The 21,653-nt window shown below is 42.2% G+C and overlaps 1 protein-coding gene across 2 annotated transcripts in view; it reads right to left on the minus strand.

Moving 5' to 3' along the window:
- Positions 1-1,251: 1,251 nt before the first annotated feature.
- DDRGK1 (DDRGK domain containing 1) overlaps positions 1,252-21,653 on the minus strand; it is a 48,937-nt gene continuing 28,535 nt past the window's right edge. Inside the window, exons 5-10 of one of the 2 annotated variants that reach the window (XM_043512772.1) lie at positions 13,719-13,841; positions 10,987-11,025; positions 6,577-6,633; positions 5,159-5,207; positions 2,877-3,101; positions 1,252-1,516 (exon numbers count right to left, since the gene is read on the minus strand). In XM_043512772.1, coding sequence (XP_043368707.1) covers positions 2,929-3,101; positions 5,159-5,207; positions 6,577-6,633; positions 10,987-11,025; positions 13,719-13,841 — 441 coding nt within the window. In that variant the 3' untranslated portion in view covers positions 1,252-1,516; positions 2,877-2,928. Of the gene's footprint in view, positions 3,102-5,158; positions 5,208-6,576; positions 6,634-10,986; positions 11,026-13,718; positions 13,842-21,653 lie in introns of both variants that reach the window. The other variant, XM_038399778.2, reaches the window with a different exon arrangement.

Here is a 21,653-nt window from a genome sequence, read left to right on the forward strand (position 1 = left end):
GGGTGGGTGAGATTCTGTGGCCTGCGCTGTGCTGGAGGTCAGACTAGATGATCAGAATGATCCCTTCTGACCTTAGTATCTATGAAATCTATGACTCGAGCTGGTGCCATGTGTAGAGTTACCAGCTTTGAAATGGAAAAAAACCCCAGCACCTCCCCCAACCCCCACCACACCCCCAACCCCAAGGCAACTGCAACACCCTCCTTCAACAGCCATTTATAGTGACAAACTCTCTCGCGCACGCACACGGCGTGCTTGCGAGTCGATGGGCAGACATCTGCTGTATTTTCACCAGTTTTGATCCATTATCGCAGATGCTGCGGAAGTGGGAACACGGCAGCTTCTTTAGCTGGACACAAACTTTTAACATTCGATAGCCCCCAAATCTGGCAGATTAAATTTTTCTGGCAACTGGCAAATCCATAAAAAAAAAAACCCCCAGCCAGGCTGGTCAAATACTGGCCAACTGCTCCCTAGCTATGGAGCTAACAGTGGCACTGTAGATGTTCCTGCTTGGGCTGGAGTCTAGGCTCTGAAAGCCGGTGGGGGTCGGGGTCTTGCATTGAATGACTTTGGAGCCAGATAGTGGTTTTGTGAGGTGCACCATCTTCAAAACCTTCACAAATATTACATAATTAATCTCTTAGATCACTCATATGTTTGGTATTGTAGTTTCCTTGCACATCTTTACCCAGGGGGAAATGTGCTGGAGGAGTGTGTTTTGGGGGCTGAGAAAGCCATGTCAGCGTGGCATTTCTAGCACACCACGGTCAGCAGGAGCAAACGTCTAAAGTCATGTCTATTCAAATGCTAAAATTTCTTCCAAGAAGAGCAGATCTAAGAGCCAAGAGGTTATTTATTTAGGATGAAATGCACTGCACCACGGAGAGTCCAGGCAAGGTTCCCTGTGCCAGATAACCCTCTCTCTTTAACCTCTTAATGTGGGGTTTAAATGGTGCCTGGCCTTGCTGCTTGAACTTTGCTCTTCACTGTTGTTTCCATTAGACAAGTTACGCAGGGGGAGCTGCAAAAGGAAGCTTGCACTGAACAATGGACATGATTTTGATTTGTTACGTCCTGAGTAACAAATTACTGGATTCAATGGCGCACTACTGGATTCAATGGCATTACTTTGCAGTATTAAAATATGACCTGATCTCTGTTACTTACACTTTTAACTTTAAAAATCAACTCACAAGTTGTTTTTTAAAAAAAAAAAAAAAAACAACAACTCACAGGCGCTCAAAAGTCTGCAATTCTCCCCACTGTGTTTATTTTACTAGGAAAACAGTCCATATCAGGACAGGACAAAACAAAAGAGATAGCACCAGCATAAACCCCAACCCAACTCTGAATAATTCAGATACTTTGAAAAGTCTTAAATCAGCCAATGTATCTGGTGGTGACTGACTGCCTCTGCGGAGTGGTGAAACGTGCAGCATTCACATCAGGTACCGGACGCAGCGTTACAGCTGAACGTTGCCTCCAATAGCGGGTAGGTTTAGCAGGAATGGCGCTGTTAACAGAAACATTTCATTTGCATATTATTGCTACATCATCATATTTACGGTGAATCAGAACAGCAAGATTTCCATTCGGCTCAGTTCTACCTTGACTTTTCATGTAAAAATAAGTTTTGTAAGGACAAAACCAAGTGCCTAAGTACTGTATGTCAGATTCACAAGTACAATGTATTTATAGCAGAAAGATAATTAGCAAAGCACCCATCTGACTATAAAGCAAATTATTCTCATATAGGTAATAAATCCCCCTGCCTCCCAATCAAATATTTAAAGCTACAACAGCACAACAGTCTCTTAGAAATATTCTCTTGATTGTAGCAATTGCACTTTGAAAGTCCTGGAAGTTAGTCTCCCCCTTGTGTTGTTATTTTTTAAAACAATCCAGAACACCCTTTTAGTAGTTACATGTCTGAAACGTGCAGTCTCACTGACTTGGCACATGCATTCGCATGGAAGGCATGTCAGGATAACAGGGTACACAAGGGTGACCATAATTAGGACTGATCTGTACAGTAAGCTGGGGATGTTCATTTTGCTCTGTGTTTCTCTCTCTTCCTGGCTGCAGACACAACAAGAGTGCACTCTGGATGCTTGCCGCACTTTTGGCATTATATAAACAAGAAAACAGAGGAATTTCCTTGGCAAACGCTTTTAAGCAAGAGAATGTTTGAAGTTCTTTGAACCTGTGAAGTACTTTATAAAAAGAGTTATCATTACAACCAGAACAGAGACAAACATTTAATATAGTTTTCTTTTTATCTTCTACATCAATTCTAGATAATACAGTAAAATCTGCAAATGTCATCTGCATAGATCTACTGTTTCAGCCTGTAGCCAGCACGCCCAGAAGAAGACCTTAAAACTAGGAGTATAACACGGTACAGCTGGCCTAGGTAACACCAAATGCAGCTTCAAAAGCAACTGTAATGTGACATGGACGCGGGATTTGGAAGCAAAATGGTCTGATTGGTAGGGTGCATACAATTACCCAGCATGCTCGTCCATTTCACAGCAACATAGGGCTCTGAGCTTTCAGAGTAAACTGAAAATTTTGGCTGTGCTTTTATGTGCACTTGGGGCTAAATTCCATCCTCTAACACGTTCACAGGGAAGTCACTGAAATCACGGAGCCACAGATGCACCAGAAAGTGTAGTTTAGCCCTGGATTCTTTTTTAGTGTCCTTGGGGGGCGGGGGGGGGGAAGGAAAATGTGGCTCCATTTTATTCTGATTATCTACTCTAATCAATTGAGAAGCAAACCATTGGATAATGTCTTGCAGTTCATGTTTAAAAGTAATCACCACATCTTTTTTTCATGGTTATGAAAAGACAGGGATATTTTTAATGACCTACATGTTATTAATTTACTCTACTGCAGTATCTTCCCACACTGTAAAATGAATTATCACGCTGTGCTCTGAGTGACAGCTCTGCTCTCAGGTTGGAGGTTGATGAGGGAATTGCTTGCTTGGACCAGTTCTGCAATGGAGACTCGTCCTCTCTGTTTGATAAACTGAGCCACTGCAGTCATCTCCTCTGGAGTGATATAGATGAACTTTCCTCGGTCATCAATCACACCTAGAAGACAAACGTGACCTGGAGTCAATACTTCAAAGCTAACTACATTTCCCCAATAGACATTAATGACCCCACACCTTTAGTTAATTCAGGGACTACATTTACAGTACACAAACTAAATTCCAGATTTAGCAAGGCGCTGTGGTCTAGCAGACAGGGGCACTGGTCTAGGAACAAGGAGACTTGGGTTCTTCTATTCCTAACTCTGTCATTGGCCTGCTGGTGACCTTGGGAAACGCACTTCTGTGCCTTCCTTTCATACTTGGTCTGTCTCATCTATTTAGATTGCTGAGGTTTGGGGGCCGGGAGTGTTTCTTCCGTGGTATTTGTATAGTGCCTAGTGCAATGGGACTCCACTCTACTTCATTATCCTCCTTAAAACACTCCTTTGCTGCAATGCCTACAAAGAACTTAACATTTAGGCTGCTGGTGTGCCGAGACCACAGCCTGTCATTCTGATCAATACTGTCTCCTTTTTTCCCTATACCCCTTATCTGCCTCTTTCCACCTGTTGTCTTGTTTTATACTTTGATTGTAAATTCTTTGCGGCAGGGATCATCATTTTGTTCTCTATTTGTACAGCACCTAGCACATCAGGGTCCTGGCCTATAACTGGGGCTTGCAGGAAAATAGTCTCTCTTGGGCTGAGAGGCAGTAGAACAACACATATAATAAAATCAAAGGAGTGTACTGCTAGTATTTATTGTAATAAGACAGTAACACATTAACAACTGTAGCCCAAGTTGCCAGCACTAAAAGGCAAGTGCTCTAACCCCTGTGTTATCGAGCCTCCTGTAGCAAACCCGCTTCAGTCCTTCAGATAATTTAGCACCCTTGAACATAGACAATACCTTTCCCTACCCGTCAAATGATGACTGGAATGAACAACACTTGCTATTATCATGATTGTATCTATTCAGGGAGCACCGACTTAAACATATGGATATGAGGACAAACACTGGCCGCATTCCTAATGGACACTTGTAGAACTAGAAGCTATTTGAACTTAAATTTTACAAGTGGATTAGAGATTTCAGGCTGGCAGCATCTCAGTTGAGTGCATAGGCTCCTCTACCAGCTGAGGAAAGGGAAATCCTAATCTAAAGAGATGCACAGTTCCAGGGCTTTTTTTGTTTTGTTTTGTTTATTTGGCACTTCGGGTTTTTCTTTCTTAACTTAGAAACAAAAGAGTCAAAGCAACCCTAACAATTTTGTCTAGTCCTTGTCTCCACCGCTTCCCAGCCCCCCAGGGAGGCTTTCCCCAAGCCAGCTCCTGCTCTCTGCTGCTGTTTCCATCTTCGCCTCCTACTGACAGGTGTGGAAAGCCTCCATCCACGTCCTTCCCTGACCCCCGTCTCTCCTGTCTGCTTCCCCTGCCCAAGAGGCAGGAAGCCACACACAGGAATTTCCTGTAGGGCACATGACTAAGAGCAGGCATGTGATCCATAACTTCTACTCCCAGTTTTAAAGGCCTTCAGAGCTGTAACAAGTGCACTGGGATAGCCTGTATGCACCCCAAGGTCTAGTGCCCTGGGACAGTCCCTTTTCTAGGCTTAGGTGTAATGTTTTTTAAAAACAGGTTAGCAAAGTACCTGAAAACCCCCACAATGAGACTTTTCTCATTGCAAAAATAATGTAGCTCTCAGAGAGAGTGAAATTCATACCTGTGCAGCCCAGCAATGCCTGTATGCAGCTCAAGTGCTTCAGCAGAACTCAAACCAATACACAGGACCTTGATGTGGGCGGGGGTGGGGGTGGGGGTGGTGGTGGGTGAAGGTGCGTTATTTTGATTCTGTACCGCAACAACAATCAGGTACAAAAATGCTAGAGCACCTCTCCAGGATGGCAGTCCATTTTAAACCACCCAAGTTTCAAAGCTGAAATTAGGGTAATTAACATATCTACTGATCAAGTCAAGTAGGAGTCCTTGGTGATTACAGGATAAATTAAATAGAAGCATTTTCTTACTACCTTGCTGGGGGTTCTATGCATTTTCTGCATCATCTATTTACACACTAAACAACTCAATAGAAACCTGTAACGTTTCCACTAATCACCTGTTAGAGTGCCATCTGCCATCAGGTCTTGTATTCTATTAATTGCATCCTGTTGGAGGGGTGGGAAAAAGAATCAGTTAAAAGGAGAGAGATCTCGCATTTCCAGGCATATCAGAGAGATTGTGTTTCATGTCTTATTCTTGAGTGCAGAATATTTAGGTAAAACATGCATATCAGCATTTCTACACAAATGCAAGCGATAAGCCTGTTATCGGGATGAGGTTTTGTTTTAGCCAGGATGCGGTCAGCCTCTGTAATCCGGTATATGCAAATAGCTCCCTCCCCACAAGAGGCTGTTCTTGCAAACTTATCTGAATGTGAGAGGTATGATTTACATATTTAATGGAAGGGGATTGCATAGAGACCTCTTGAGCATTAACAAAGGTGTGTGTGTGTGTGTGTGTGTGCGCGCGCGCGCGCGCAGAAACAAAAGGGCCAGACCAGGCAACTATGCCAATGTACACCAGCTGAGGATCTGGCCCAAATACAGTAATGAAAATGTATTTGTTCTGCTTAAAGTCTGTTGTGTTCTCCACTGGCCCAAAAGGTAACATGCCGAATTTATCAGTGGGGTAACTCCAAGGTTACACTAGGACTCAATGTGACCAGATGGGCTTTGATTATTTATAGAGCAGCTGACATGTGCTAGGCATGTCAGAATCAAATCAAATACATGGCCCCTCCCCAAACTGCAGACAGAGCCAAGGCAGAACAGGAAGAGAGAACTGTAGACCAGGAGGGAAGTGAGGGGGAGAAGAGAGAGAAATGGAGGACAGAGGCCAAAAGGTACAATGTAAGGTCAAGATTTCTCTTGGAAGGTTCTTTATAGTTTTTGCAGAGGTGAGGTTGCTTGTTTTTAATAAGAAAACACATCCTAAAAACATTTAACCATTTACAAATAATTTAGCAGGCTATAAATTGGGGAAGGGGGCAGTGTGGGAGGAAAGTCTAGGGACAAAAAAATTAACATCTGTTCTCTTACTGTACATGAAACAGTATGGCTAATGTTGCAATTTTCCCCACTCATCTGGGCAGCTTTCCACCCTATCCAACAATGACCATGCTCGTAGCTATATTTTAGGTGATTCTGTAGCCCCAAGTATCCCAAACTGGTAAATCAGGAGAGAGCGTGTGCTGGATACAAAGAAAGGCTGGGATTACAGCTCCAGCGGCCAACAAGAAGTGCTGGGGTACAATACATTCTGAGCATGCTCCTTCATGGCAAGGACTCATTGGCTGATGAAGTTATTGGCTGGATGGCTCTTCCAATGAATTCCTTTAGGGTGGCCCTTCTGTTGAACTTCAGTCGAAACCCAAGTATTTTCAATAGGACCACCAAGATTCACATGGAAATTACCCAATTTACCAACACTCCCATTATTAGTATTGGTGTATTAGGTCTGGCTTGTAATGCTTACCTGGGATCTTAACCCCAAATGGGAAGCCAGGTCTTCCAGAAGAACTACCTTTGCATTCTACGGAAACAAAGAAGAGTTATAAGCAGCTGATGAGAATGGGGACTAGATTTTTAACTGTTTGGCCACAGAAATTAGCAGGATGCATCCAGTGGGAGATAAACTAGAATTCAAGTTCACAATTCCTAGCAAACTCTCCTGCTTGGGAAACAACTGAGTTGAATCATTTATTTAAATCAGTTTTGCTTACAGAGAAATTAGAGGCTCTTTTCCACCTGCGGATGAAGCACTGCATGTGTTTCTAGAGACCTGTTATGACCAATCTCGTATTTTAGAGAGGCAAGATAAGCAGAAACATTTTGGACTATTGACGTGCAGATATTCATAAAAGGCGCCTGACTGTTCTTCCTGCAACCTGTATCTCTCCCCACCAGTATTAAGGTAAGTTTTCAGTTTGCATAAAGCTATTCCTTTTCACTTCAGTTTGGGATGTTGCAAATTACGTTTAAAAAAAAAAAAAAAAAGGAGAACTGGGCCAGACCTCCTGGCGTACTAAGCTCTTGGGTGATTTATCTGCTTTTTTTCCCTCCAACACGAATGTTGTTGCCTTAATGACCTTCTTTAGCAAGTTAATCCCTTATCTAGTTTCTCAGAGTTAGAGATGTACTCCTAGTGCTCTGTCAGAGGAGCAGTATGATATGGACTGAGAACAGAACTGGGAGCAAAGAACTCTTGAATTTTCTAAGTGGCTTTGGCATGGATTTCCTGGGTGACTTTAACCAAGTCATTTAGTATCTGATTCACCGCTGCTTTACTCTAGTCTTAAACTGATGTAACCAGAGGGACTTACACAGAAGAAGACTGGAGTCGTACAATGCACTGGTGAAATGGGAACTCAACCACTCCATGCTGTGGTTTCCCCATCAGTAAAATGAGTTAATATCTCATTTATCTAAATGCACTGTAAAGATGCATTAATGCTTGTGAGGAACTCTAAATATAAAGGGCTATAGAGGTGCCAAGTATTATTCTCTTTTAGTTCCAGGCCACTATTCCTTCCAGTATGGTGGGACGGCAATATCTTGGAGACCTTTACAATTCCAGATGCAAGTATTATGTTTGAATTGGACAGAACCATTTCAGAATGAGAACATTTATGTTTTGACCGATTTAAGGACACAGCAACTCTAACCTGAATGGACATCTGGGAAATAAAGAGGTTGTACACAGTCATGCCCTCTCTCATTAAGGGAAGGAAAAAAAACAAACAAAAAAAAAACCCAAAACCCCCCAGACTTACTAGTTGTGAAGTTAGACACAGCCAAGCTAGAGAACTGACTACCATGGACTGAAGATACAGAACTGAAACCAGTCCATGGAATTCAGTTCTCAGAGCTGGGAACTGCTATGGATCGGATCATCACATCTTCATTTTAAAGGATAAGGGGCAAAAAAAAAAAAACCAACCAAAAAAACCAAACAAACTCCCACCCCTTTACGAAATGAGAAAAGAGGATTTAAATTTTCCCTTAAAAACAGTCATCCGCGAACTACTGAAAGTTTACTGGAAGCTTTCCAGGTGAATCGCTTATCATAGCTGGTATTCTAGGAAATCAAGGCTCTCTTTTGCAGAAATAGAGTCACTGAAGCTTGAGGCCTGATTCATTGCAGAGCACTTCAGCATGTGCGTAACTTCCAAAAACACATGCTGAAGTTCCATTAATTTCAGTAGGCTGGCATGTGCTTAAGTACTTTGCTGAACTGGGGCCAGAAACTGTAATTTAGGGTCAACTCCTGCTCTGGTTATTTACACAATGAATCCCACTGTAATCAAGGAGATGATTCATGTGAATAAGGGGAGCACGATTTTGATCTTACTTCCGAGAGAGCGTCTACGTGCACTCGGGATTTAACCCCCATCCCCTTTTGGTATTTTTGCAACAGGTTCTTTTTAAAAACAAACTGACAGCCACCTGAAGCTGCTCAGACGTTTGAAAACAGGGAGTCCAAGTGGAAATGATTTAATGGGCTGAGGCACAGTCTGAGGTGCATCTGTACGTTTCTCTTAGCATTTTGGGCTGCCTCACCAGCACTTTGCCCACTCATCCTTCTCTGGCCGGACTACTTCCCACGATCCCGAGCCTCCCTGCAGCTTTCAAACAACCGCCAATTAATTTGTAAAGTACCGATTGGGCCCACAGAGTTGTCCTTTTTCTGAAGTGGCCTACACAGCTCTGGCACCATGTCCAAACCCAGCGTCTTTTCTGTTGCTCCACTGCATCTCTTTCAAAAGCCAGAACCCCCAGTTTGTAACGTCACAATCGGTTGCTGGGGAATGGAAACGCTTTTGGCACAGATTTCACACACACACGCAAGATCACAGAGGCTTGAGACTTCAGGATCTGCAGATGAATTTAATAATCAAGGGATTTTCAAAGGAGCCTGAGGGAATGAGGCACTCAATCTCCATCTAATTTCAATGGGATCTGGGTGCCTCACTCCCTTTGGGTCCTTTGTAAATCCAGTCTTAATCAGAAAATTCCAATCCCAAAAAACAAACCAAAGAGAGTCTACATTTCATGTAAAATGTATCTAAGAATAAAATATGAAGCAAGCTGCCTCCACTCAAAAACTGACACAGTCAGAACAGCTTCCTCAACAGAAAAGTTAAATTACTATTTTTTTTGTTGTTGAGGCATCGGCTGCTCTTTAAGACCACGTGACCGATGCTTTCAGACTGATGCTGCCGGATTAGCACTGTTTCAGCAGAGAAGTCATTCCTTCTGAAAAAGCAACAACATATCCAGCTAGGAGGGATTGTATGCTGCCCTTGTCTTCTCTAAACCAAGTATATTTTCAAGCTCGAGAGAAAGTTAAAAATGTTAAAGAAAATATTGCTCCCAATTCTGCCATCCATCCCTATTCAGTAACGCATGTGCTTAAGAGCCTTCCTGAATTGGGATGTTTTTCTGAAGCAGGGCCTTTTGCATATGCTTATGTCAGAGTCACACACTGTTATTGCTTCTCCAGTTTCAGACAGACAATGTATATGGCAGTCAAAATGCAAGTTGAGGCTTCCATTTTAATTGGAGAGGGCGAATCACCACAAATACCCCAAACTTTAAAAATGAAGCTCCCCAATGCTATTAAAAGGAACCCTAAGACACGCTGACGAGTGAGCTTTTCTACAACACTTCTCTAAAGGTTAAGACACGGCCACGCATCTCAAGGGTAAAGAAGTTACAGAGGAAGTCAAGTGAGAGGTTTGTGTGACCTTTATTGTGCTTGTGTTTCAAGAGGATCAAAACATGCACTAGGTACAACAGATACCACATAAATTCAGCAATCCGCACTCTCACTCAGTGGTGGGGGGAGGGGAACTAAACTGCCATGGAACCAGTGAATTAAATAAAAAATAATCATTACTGTGCCTTCAACATTCGCAAACTCAGGGCCGAATCTTGTATGGCATGGAGTGTCCTCAACTACCACTGGCCTCTATGCGAGTTGAGGGAGACCACCACCTCACAGGACTGGACACCAAGAAACTGGCTAGGTAATTTTTTTTTAAAAAATATAGTAATTTTTCTATTCAAGACTCAGAAATTTTACTACAAGGAGTATGGGTATGTCTACACTGCAGTCAGAGGTGCAATTCAGCACCAGAGCTAGCTCTGATCTAGCGAGCACGAGTGCAAAGAGCAGTGAAGAAGCAGCAGCATGGGCTGTACAAGCCCGTGCTGGGTACTTATTCGGTAGCTAGCCCCTGCTGCTGTGGCTTCATTTCTACTGGTATTTGAGCTACCTAGATCAATGCTACTGTGGTGCATGTACTTGTGCTCCAGTTACACCTCCAACTGCAGGGTAGACAGACATCATTGCTGCCAAGTCCAGATTACACTATGAAGGTCTTTTAACGGTGGAATGAAATGCTCAGTTATTGATAACTTCTAAAAGGAAATTACATGTTCTTAAAGTGATCTGCTTAAACTGGAATATCTAGAACACTATCCCAAAGCAAACAGGAGAGTAAAATTCTATTTAAACATTTCCAGAGTTTTACTTTAAGTATCTAAGGTACCAATTCAACTCCTGGGGGCACGTGTTGACTTCAGTGACTGGGGTACAACAGCAATAGACATATAAGTGCCAAAATATGGCCACAAGATAAAATGAGGAGTAGGAGGAACTACTCCAGCAACTATTCACACATTTGTGAGCTGCAAGAGCAAACATACATTGTAGTTCAGGTCCATGTAATGCTTGAATACTTGTTTTATTAAATATCCACCTAGATATTAACAAAAGGGTTCCCTTCTTTATAAAGTTCTCTGCCAATAAACGTTTTCATAATAAAAATAATAAATAAAAGGAACACACACTGGATATAAAGAAAGAGGAATGGTAGCTTACCTTAATGTAGTTGATAAATTCCGTTAGAAAGCTATGGGACTGGATACAGCAAGGAAAACAGTTATTAATTCAAATGAATAGAAATCAAATCAAATGAGTCTGCAAACTGATGGAAAAACAAGGGTTATAAAATAGACTTATTCATATAAGGCGCTGTATGAGGAACAGATTCTCATTTGTTGCACCAGTGTAAATCTGGAGTTAATATCTATGAATTTGCACTGATTTATCCAAAATCAAAACAAGACTCAAGGTATCTGTATTTAAATTAAATATATATTTTATACCTGTCCAAATAGAGTGGAAATATCCAATTTCTATCTTCTTTATGTCTATGCCATAGATAGTGTGTTTCATTCACGTTTAGACCAAGTTACTTTCTGCACCTTCTAGTAAGTTACAAATATCAAGGACCAAACCGTGCCCTCTGCATGTGTGAAGGGCAGGGCGTGGAGTGATATCAATGGGAGGCCGCTCAGATGCATCCAAGGGCAGAATTTAGCCTGGACTATTCATCACACAAGAGAAAGTGGAGCGAATTTCTTTTAAACTTGGATGCCTGAAATTAGGCATCTAAATCAATAGTTAGGCATCTAAATAAAAGTTGCCTGATCATCAAAGGCGCTGCACAACTAAAATTTGCATTTAAGTAAATGGAAGATGCTGGTACTCAGATTCTCTGGGAATTATTAAATCATTTATATTAGTTGCCTAACTACAGATTTAGGTGCCTAATTCTAGACACTCAAGCTTGAGGATGTTGGTAACCAATAATTGACTAGTAACCAATAACCACTGACAGAGCATGTGACTGCAGTAGGATGACCAGATATCCTGATTTTATAGGGACAGTCCCAATTTTGGGGTCTTTTTCTTATATAGGCTCCTATAGACCCCCACCCCCATCCTGATTTTTCCACACTTGCTGGCTGGTCACCCTAGACTGCAGCAGGATACTGGATGCCTCATAAAGCACAAGGCAGAAAGCCTACGGCCTTCCAGCCATGTTAGCGCTGACAGCAGCCCTGTATAACTGTTTATCTTGGAAAGTCTTTGTTTAACAGGCATTTGAAATATGTACTTTATAAACAAAAACATTAAGCTGAGAACAACCTCCATCTTAAGCAAGTAAAGCCCCTTTCCGCTCCCATTTACATACAATAACCCTCCTGGTCTAGATCTTGTACACCCCAGATTCCTTTGCCTCCCCCCAAACAAATTAATGAGACTAAGTTATATACTCCTGTTTAAAGGGAGCTGATCATGTGACAATTTTGTCTTAGCTTTAACTGATCTCCCAAGAGCACCTGTGGTATAGTTGGCACAGCGGCTTAACATTGCATGTAACTTAAACAGATGGAAAAAGTCTGTTTTAGCCACATTTTGGTGCTGTAAGACACTGCTATGCAAATGTTCAGAAATGCCAATGGCACAGTAAGGGTAGATTTACAAAGGAACCGATAGAAGTTAGCCACCCTAGTCAAACTAACTTTCAGTAGGAGCTTGGCACCAAACTGCCCTTTGTACCTCTGAAGATCTATTCCACCATCACTAATGTGGCATGACTTACATTGGTCCTAATTTAGAGCCATGATGAATGCTTCTTTGGTTTAGAGTGAGTGGCTGGACGGGGGGGGAGGGAAATCACCACTACCAATCTGATTTACACTGATGCCACCTCACTGAACAAACTGGGGTCGCAGCAGTGTAAGAATTTTTGACACTTAAAAAAAAGAAGATTTTAGCATAACAAATATATTCAGCTGCAAACATTTGGAGCATGAGGTCTCCATTCCCTTCATTATTTCACAGCACTTAAAATTAAAACAAAGCAAACCATTTAGCCTCTAACGGATTATAAATGAGACTCTTGCCGTCCACAGTGGCAGCATTAAAAAAAAAGTCATGTACCATGATGCGAAATACCACGTTTTATCAGCAGCATCCAAAAGACATGCTTGTATGCAGCCGCAATAGAGTGCCACAATCCTATGCAGAGGGTAAGGAATTAGCAACAGTCGCTTCCATCGCAGAGTGTACAGTTCTAACAACACACAACCAGAAACACCAGAGATATGGGCATTGTAATGCTTCATTTAAATAAAATCTCTTTTAAAATCAGCTTTAGTTCAGTTTCATTCCCCTGATTTAGTGATAATTAAACCCCTTAGATATTGAAGCTGGATTTAAAACATACTTGGCAGCTATTTTGGAATCAAACCCTGCCTTCGGAATTGCGCGCTTCCACTGCTATCTGCCCTTTTCTAGCAGCACTTTCTGCACTTGTACTGCAGGGTTTCTAACCCTAGGAAGGCATTTGGATTACAGAACTCCTAGGCTAATTCAGCCATGCTGTAAGCAGATGGAACCCCACTGGGGGGGTTTGTACTCCTTTCCACATGTGCTGAATTTGCCCCTTCGCATTTCTCTCTAAATCTAAAGGTTGGTGTAAAGCATTCTAATGTTCTCCAGTAAATGCTCTAGGTTCACATTTACTATATACCAGATCTGTCATTTAAAGGCAAAAATAATTCCTTATGTGCACTCGGCACACACCACACAAGTAACTCACCCAGGACTCAATTCAGAATGGTTTGGATGGGTTTTTTTGATTTTTACAACAATAAGGGGGATAAAATGTAATCAGGACAATTTAAACAGCTGAATCTATTCAGTTTCAGGAAGCTGGGTGGGAAGTCAGGAATACTGGCTGCAGTGACAGCACAACATACCTCTTCCACGGTCATTGCTTCTTCGACACCCTCCTCTTCAACTACAAAACTCTCCTTCAGCTTGAGGTACTCTTCATGTTCCCTCTGCTCCTCTTCTTCTTTTGCTTTCTTTTGTTCCTCTTCCTGCAGAAAAATGAAGTGCTCAAGTCATTCCTCCTCAAACCAGGTTTAGTTTAATGGAGACCCTGCTTACTTTATCATTTGGGTGCCAATTGGGTTCGCTGGGACAGGCCCAGAACAGAAGGACTTTCTGAAAACTGAAACTTCTAGACTCTCCCTTGATTGCATCATTAATTTCACAAGCAGCTCTGCCTCTGCCCTTCTTTTAATACAGTAATTGTCTCAGTCAGTTCAGCCCTTACTAGGCTGGCTCGGAAAAGATCTGATGAAGGGGAGAGACACACTTTTATATAGCAAACTGCTTCCTCAATTTGCATGAACACATTTCTTCTGCAGTGCAAGCTACAGGAAGTCCCTGCCCCCAAACCATACATTAATGCAACCTATCCATTTTCAGTTACTGACCCTGATCCTGCTCTCACTTATACCCGTGTAAAACAGGAGTAACTACTGAAGTCAGTGGAGTTACACTGGTGGCAAACAAGTGAGAAAGAAGAATCAGGCCTATTACAAGGTTTAAAAAAAATGTTTTTTTTGATGGCAGACCACTCAACTGGTTATATGTAAGAGATACAAGTAGCTGTATTAACTGCCTGGTTTATGAATAGAACACAAGAGGTGGCCATAAGGAGAGAAAAAAAAGTTCTTCAGTTAGCGGTTCACTCTAGTTAGCTAAAAGCTGTGCATTCTGGTGCCTTTCAATCATTTCTAGTCACTAATACTAACTGTGCCTTATAAAGCATTTTAAATCTTCAAAGCTGGGTACAATTGGTAATTAAATCTCCTAACTGCCCTGTGCTGGGGGCATCACAACCATCTAACAAGAGAGGAAAACAGAAGCACACATGTTAAGTGACTTGCTCTAGGCTGCCTAGAAAAATCAGGGGCACAGCCAGGATGGGATTGCAGGGGTTTCGTGCTCAGAGACAGGGCTGGATCTAGGTTTTTTGCCGCCCCAAGCTCCGAGAGCGCAACTGACCAAGCAAAAAGGGTGGCCGGAATGCCGTCCCTCGAAATGTGCCATCCCAAGCACGTGCTTGGTTTGCTGCTTTCTATGCATTTTTCCTTCGTGTTCTCAGGAGGAAATAATACCACCACCACAGTAAGGTATTTTTGAAGCAAAATCCTGCTGTGCCCGTTTCTAATGGCTAGCTGTTCCCTCAGTTCCACTCCGAAATAACCATGCAGCATTTCTTTGACACTGGTATTATATAGCAGTTGCTTCCTGAAAACGGAGGGAAATTGAACCATTACATCAATAAAATGTACACAGTAAAAAAAAAAAAAAAAAAAAGGTCCTATCATGAAATACGAGAGACAGGATTGGGCCCTTAGAACACAGCATGGATATATCTGCCCTGTAGTAGAGACAGCCAAAAAAAATTATTATACGCCTCAGCACTCCCAGGCTGAGTCACTCGTGGGCCACATCCACCCTGATTGAATTGGCCTTGTTAGCACTGACCCCGCACTTGATAAGGCAACTCCCATCTTTTCACAGGTGTGTATTTATACCTGCCTCCTGTATTTTCCACTTCATGCATCTGATGAAGTGGTTTCTAGCCCACGAAAGCTTATACCCAAATAAATGTGTTAGTCTCTAAGGTGCCACAAGGACTCCTCGTTATTTTTGCTGATACAGACCAACACAGCAGGCCCTCTGAAACTTGTGGGACTGTGGCCCTAAAGAGTCATTATGGTGAAAAAGTGACTGGAAAAAAAGCACCTAATTTCTTACCAGATCTGATCCTTTTGTGCATTCAGAGTCAAATGGGGAAATTTTGCTGCTTTTTATTCCTGCAGATTTAACACAGCTTTTGAGAGGGAGTGGGATTATTTTCTGGGTCCTGCCTCACCAAAAAGGTTATTAACTAAGATCCAGCTGCAGAATCTTTATTATTAGCAGCACATGAGCCTGAAAGAACACAGCCTGGCTCTCAGAGCCCTTCTTCACTTGTAAACTGAGCCAATTTGATCTAGAATCACTGAGACACATCAAAGTCCTTCACAACTCTGTTCCGATCACATCCCTGTAACTCAAATGCTACGTAGAATTTTGAAGCACAAAAGAACCTGACAACACTTTTGAAGGGAAGTGATAAGAGTTGAGTCCTTCAAAATTTCCAGATGGTTGTTCTGCAAAAATCAAAAGACAACTGGCCCATTTACAACAGTCGGACATCATTTTCCTGGTTCTAAAAGAGGCTGACAAGCAAACCAACCAACCTATTCTCTCTCTCTCACACGTCTAAAGAGCTGTGCCTTTGACTTCAGTAGGACTAAAATCTGCCACAATGTTAGTGTCAGTATTTCCACATCCAGCACACTGTAGGAAACACATCAGTGCGAGGAGATTGACAAAGCGTGCCATTCTTGGTCCCACGTCTTTTTTCCTTGGTCACTCATTACAAGCTGACCTACACTTACTTCTCAGACCTTCAGCTCTCATATTGTGATCAGCAGAGCATTTCCAGGGGGTCTGAGCAGCGCCTTCAGTAAGAACAATGAAGCATCCGCCAGCCTTCAAGCCTGAATGCTTATTAGTTTTATTAGCAGGACACTCAGGATTTCTAGAGGCTTTGTTGAACAATTAATCCGAACATAAAAAACCCCCAGCAACTCCCTGGTCAGCTGCTTCATGCATTTCTTTGGTGTAAATTCAACCATGATCAAACCTGAGGACAGACCCAAACTGTAAAGAGAGAAATGAGGAGCTTGTATACCAATAAATTCACTGAGAGGGGCAACAAACAGCAGAGATGGAACATGTGGGGAAAAAAAAAACATAGTAAAGCAGGTATGTCTATTACATTAACACACATGTATTTTCACCTGGCTCTCTTACTACTGTCTTTGTATCCTTCTTTCATATCACCAAGCACTACAGCTGCTGTGTGGAAGGCGTGGACTCAGGACTAGACAGGGAGGTGTCCACAGGAGAATCTATCCACCCGTGGAAGTGGTCCACGTTATGAAATAGCTCTAAGATCAGTCCTTAACTACTTGGTTTAGTAGCCATTTATGGTGCTGCCTGCCTCACTCCCAAGGATTTAGGAAACACGAGGGCAACCAGTGAAAACGTTTCGGGGAGTGTGTGGGAGGAAAGCGAAATTAAACCTCTGGGGAAAAAAAGCAAAGTACGGTTATGTCGTTTATTTTGGCCTGATCTCAGATCTATTGCTCTCAAGTGAAGCTGCAGGGAACGTGCAGGAGAGAGAATAGACGGGCCACCTCCCTTAAAGGATGGGTGGGGAGTGGGGAAACCCCAGCACTAAGGAAATTTGGTAACTGCCGCTGCATACATTGGTGGTGGTTTTTTTTGTTTTTTGTTTTTTTTGCCTTGAAGCAGTCGCATCTTACTCCTCTCCCACCTCAACACGACACCATGTTTGGGCTCTCTACAAGTGTAAAGTATTTCTTCTGATCAATTTCTATCCTTCTTATGAAGTTTTTCAATCCTTTCCACCCTTTAAGTAAGTCTCTCAGACCCTGGTATAAATTCACACTCCCTCCGAGAATGAACTCCCCTGAAGTCAGTGGGTCCATCTGGATTTGTAACCAACAAGGGAGAACAGAATCTGACCTCTCGCCTCTTACAGGCCCGTGAAGTGCTGCACAGTTCTGCGGTGCTATATAAATCACCCCACCCCATGCTGTACATGCCGGGAGGATCCTGGCCCCAAAAGGATTAGTTTCACAATAATGGTAACTGGGTAGTGAGGCAGCAAGAGGGCCATAATCCACTAATGCAGACTTCAAAGCAGAGCTCTCCTCCTTAGACTCTTCTTCAGCAAACCATTTAAGTTGAAATAAAGCCACAAGGCAACATGGTCGAGTGGGCAGAGTACTGGACTGGGATTTGGAAGACCTGGATTCAATTCCTGGCTCTGCCACTGGCCTGCTAAGAGATCTCAGACAAGACATTTCTCTCTCTCCCTGCCTCAGTTTTCCCAATTGGAAAACAGGGATAATGGTACTGATCTCTTTTGTAAAGCGTGGAGATCTATGGCTGAAAAGAACTAGGTATTATTAATTATCATCTAGTCTATCATCGTGATGATACAGGATTTGCAAGGAGATGGAAGGGGTTCAGCAGGGAGCACACATTAGGAGTCAAACAATATTTTTCAAACCCAGAAATATTTTTGAAACTCAAACCGAGTTCCTCTGTATTCACATTTTCACTGCTTATGCACAGCATCAATCTTTTAAAAACCTCTCTCCCAACTCTAATAATTAGAACAGCTCAAAAGGAATTTTGTTCAAACTTTCTAAATAACTTTACCTTCCTGCCAACATTAAGCATGGGAAATTTTCAGAAATTTATGAATGTTTGAAAATAGCCACAAACTGAAATTGCATTGCAGCCTGAGCTTGTTAGCATCCAAGGGAACGCCGTAGGTGCATGTGAATTTAATACATCCTCTCACCACAATTGTACAAGAAGGCTGCACTATTTTAAAATTAAAGTTTATACTGACAAAATAAAGCATAAGGGCAACATTTAAGTGGGTTGCAGATATCATTAGCAGCACTACACAGGCTAAAAATACAGGCCGAAATTTTCAAAGCTAGGTGCTTAAAATTAGGGTCTTCAATATCAAGTTAGGAGACTAAATCTAAATGGCCCAATTTTCAGAAGCACTGAGCGCCCAAAATCCCAGTGAGTCAGTGGGAGCAGCTGCAACTTGGGAAAAAAATCTGGCCATTTTTATTTAGACCCTGAAATATGACATTAGAAGCCTAACTTTAGGCATCCAGATATTTTGACCAAAGCCTTGTCTGTGCAATATGAGCATGTTTTTTTATTTACAGCACTGATTCTAACACTCTAATACTGCAGTGGTGCATTTTTTTAAATACACAATTAAAACCAGGTCAATGGAAGAGGGACAAACCTTGGTTCTTTTTATATTACAGCAAGCCGCGTTTCAAAGGCAATTTGCTTTCAGGCAACACATATTGTTCCAATATAATATTTCATTACAGGACAGGCATGAAGTTACATGTCTGTCTCAATCACACACGCTGTATGCAATTTTTCAAACTACTGTAGATTTGCTGGTGCTGTAGGGAACGAAGCGTACAAAATCCCTGTGCACAGAAGAGCAAGCTCTTTACACAAAAGCTTTGCAGATTGCTCACGAAGGGTGCTGTTTTGCAACATCAGAGGAAGTTCGTTCTCATTGATAAGGTGTCAGTCGGTAAACCATTTCACCACCAAAAAACTCCAAGAGCAAAAGGGAAATCCCCAGGGTAAGGCACCGCTAAAGCCAATACCAATCATAAAGGAGCTCCTTCACAGATGCAGCCAATCAGGTCATCAGAACACTGGAAAGGAAACTTATAAAATTTAAAAATATATTCTCTAGTTTGCAACACTGCAGCCAAGGGGCAGCCACATTTTATTTTTATATATATAATTACATTAAAAATAGCACCAGTGAGCTCATTTTCTCACAAAGTTTGAGATTTTAGTGCCCATGACTCCTATTAAAGAGCAGTTTCCGTTTACAGCTAAGCTTTCTGAAATGCTGCGAAAAGTTACCCAGAAGGAATGGACGGCATTTATCCATCCGCCTACAAAAGGTAAACCAGAGTGATTCTGGGATTTCACTTGTCTTTAAGATTCTCAATTTTCATTAAAGTGCCTGTCTCAAACCACTCAGAGTAGTGCGTTAATAGACAAGATAAGATTACAAGTGAATACTTTGAAGGACGTCTATAACCAAGTAAATCCAGTTATTGAATTTTGTAAATTGTAACTACAGTAACCCAATCAGGAATCACCCTAACTTTTGGCAAACTTTCCTGGGCCATCAAACTGTCTGGATCACTGGAGAGAATCCAGCTGTTCGTTTCGGGTGTAACTAATTTCTCTAGGCAGGCCAAAAGAACAGAATCCCCTACAGGAAGTGAACGTCAACTCTTATGGAAAGGAAATTTCTTTTGGTAGCTCTCTACAAGACACGTACAAAAGGAAGACATTTGAAGGGTAACTCAGCTAGCTCACTGAGTTTTACTGCTCGTTTGTTAATTACTTTGGAGAATAACTTCTCTTGCATGTATAAATCATGGTGCTCCTACGGAATGGACAGTGTCCATGTGAAAAAACAGTGGGTTCATATGTTAGAATTTATACATGAAACAGTTATTAACACTATGTACAAAATACCCATCCCCGCCCTTTCACATCCATGACTCTGCTCCTTGCCTTCATCACTGCTCCTAAACATCTTCCCTGAAATCGATGAGAAGAAAAACACAGGGGCAGATGGCTGAGCTACCTTGAATGGCAGGAGTAACTGGATGGATCTGAGGCAAGGATCAGGACACCAGGAAGACTCGGTACAATTTCTAGCTAAACTTTTAATTCTGAATTCACTGCTTTGTGGGATTATGATTCTGCAACAAAAGAGTCAGTACCAAGATCACCTGCCTCAAACAGAACGTACAGCTGGAGATATAAAGCTCCATAACTGCCCTCTCTTCCTTTTTAAATTCATGACTAATCAATCTCTGGTTGCATAAACCTTTAGTAATTTGGCCTTTCCATTTTCTAATTGATGTAGGTGGCTAGGAACAGTGTGTGTGTGCTGCCCACAAGAATTGGTTCCAGACATTAAGTTTCCGGTAAACAATAGTTTAAGGGTTTTTTCCTCCTTTTTTTAAATAAAAGGAAAGTACGAATGGCACATTCTAGCTTAGGCAGTCTGCAAACAGCATCATCTTGCCGTGGCCCTTGCGAAAGATAAAGGGGTCAAACAGGTTAATATTTTGACCTTTGATGTCATAGGCCAAGTCTGTAAAAGAACCTGAAAGCTACAGTGTTGTGCATGGAACTCCGCTCTTTGTTAGCACAATATGTGCACTTGGGTATACAGTCACCCAATTTTTAACCCCTTTTATTTTCTCTGTAAAAGGGTGGACTTGCCCCTTTAAGGGCCAGCCTGGCTTGGTCAGTTATCAGATTCAGCTGTGAAGGGAGTCGGTGACTATAAAGGCTAGCAAGCGGCTCCCTTGAGGGGGGACTGCAGGAAGGGACAGCCTTCCGCAGCAGACCCTGAGGGAGGAAGACTCCAGGTGGTAAGCCCTGGGCATCACGGCTGGGTAGAAAGACCCAGCTGGGGGTTTTGTTTGCTTTTTGAGAGTCTGTGGCCATTTGGACAATAAGTGGAGCACAGAACCAAGAACCGAAGACTAGCTTGGTGTGGGTGATAATTCCTCAGGCTGCTGAGGGAGCCAGCTAGCGTCTTAACTCTCCTATACTAACAGGTTAAATTCCTGTTACTGTGATCCTCCCTGTAAATGCTACTCTGTTCCCTGACTGGAGCAGGAGCTTTTGATGAACAAATCTAGCTCTTGGGTAAAAAGGTGGGGCGCTAGAATAGTCCCACTTCCTGTTAAAGATTCAGAGAAGAGTCAGATGGGAAGAGAAGTTATTATAACAGATGTCCAACTCAACTCATGGGCTACATATGGCCAGAGTAGCTTGCTTTGGGGAGGAATCCGGAGCACTTGGTGGTTATTTGGCTCCTGTACCCTTTCATATGAAATGGAATGCATTTACTTAAAAACTGTGTGAGAGTTTCATAAGGTGATAGAATACCCTTGACGCACCAGCCTAGTTACAAAACTATTGAAGGAAAGCGCTGAAAGGATCCACTAAGATACTGTTCTAAATAATACACAACTAAAACCATAGTAGTTCTGTTTAGACTGGGATTTTCAGGAGCCTGAGTGTCTTTATTCATCTTCTTTTCCCCAAGCCTGGCAAAGCTGCCACCAAAAACACATCAGCCCAGACACAAAAAT

This window comes from Dermochelys coriacea, chromosome 4 (assembly GCF_009764565.3).
Source record: "Dermochelys coriacea isolate rDerCor1 chromosome 4, rDerCor1.pri.v4, whole genome shotgun sequence".
NCBI lineage: Eukaryota > Metazoa > Chordata > Testudines > Dermochelyidae > Dermochelys > Dermochelys coriacea.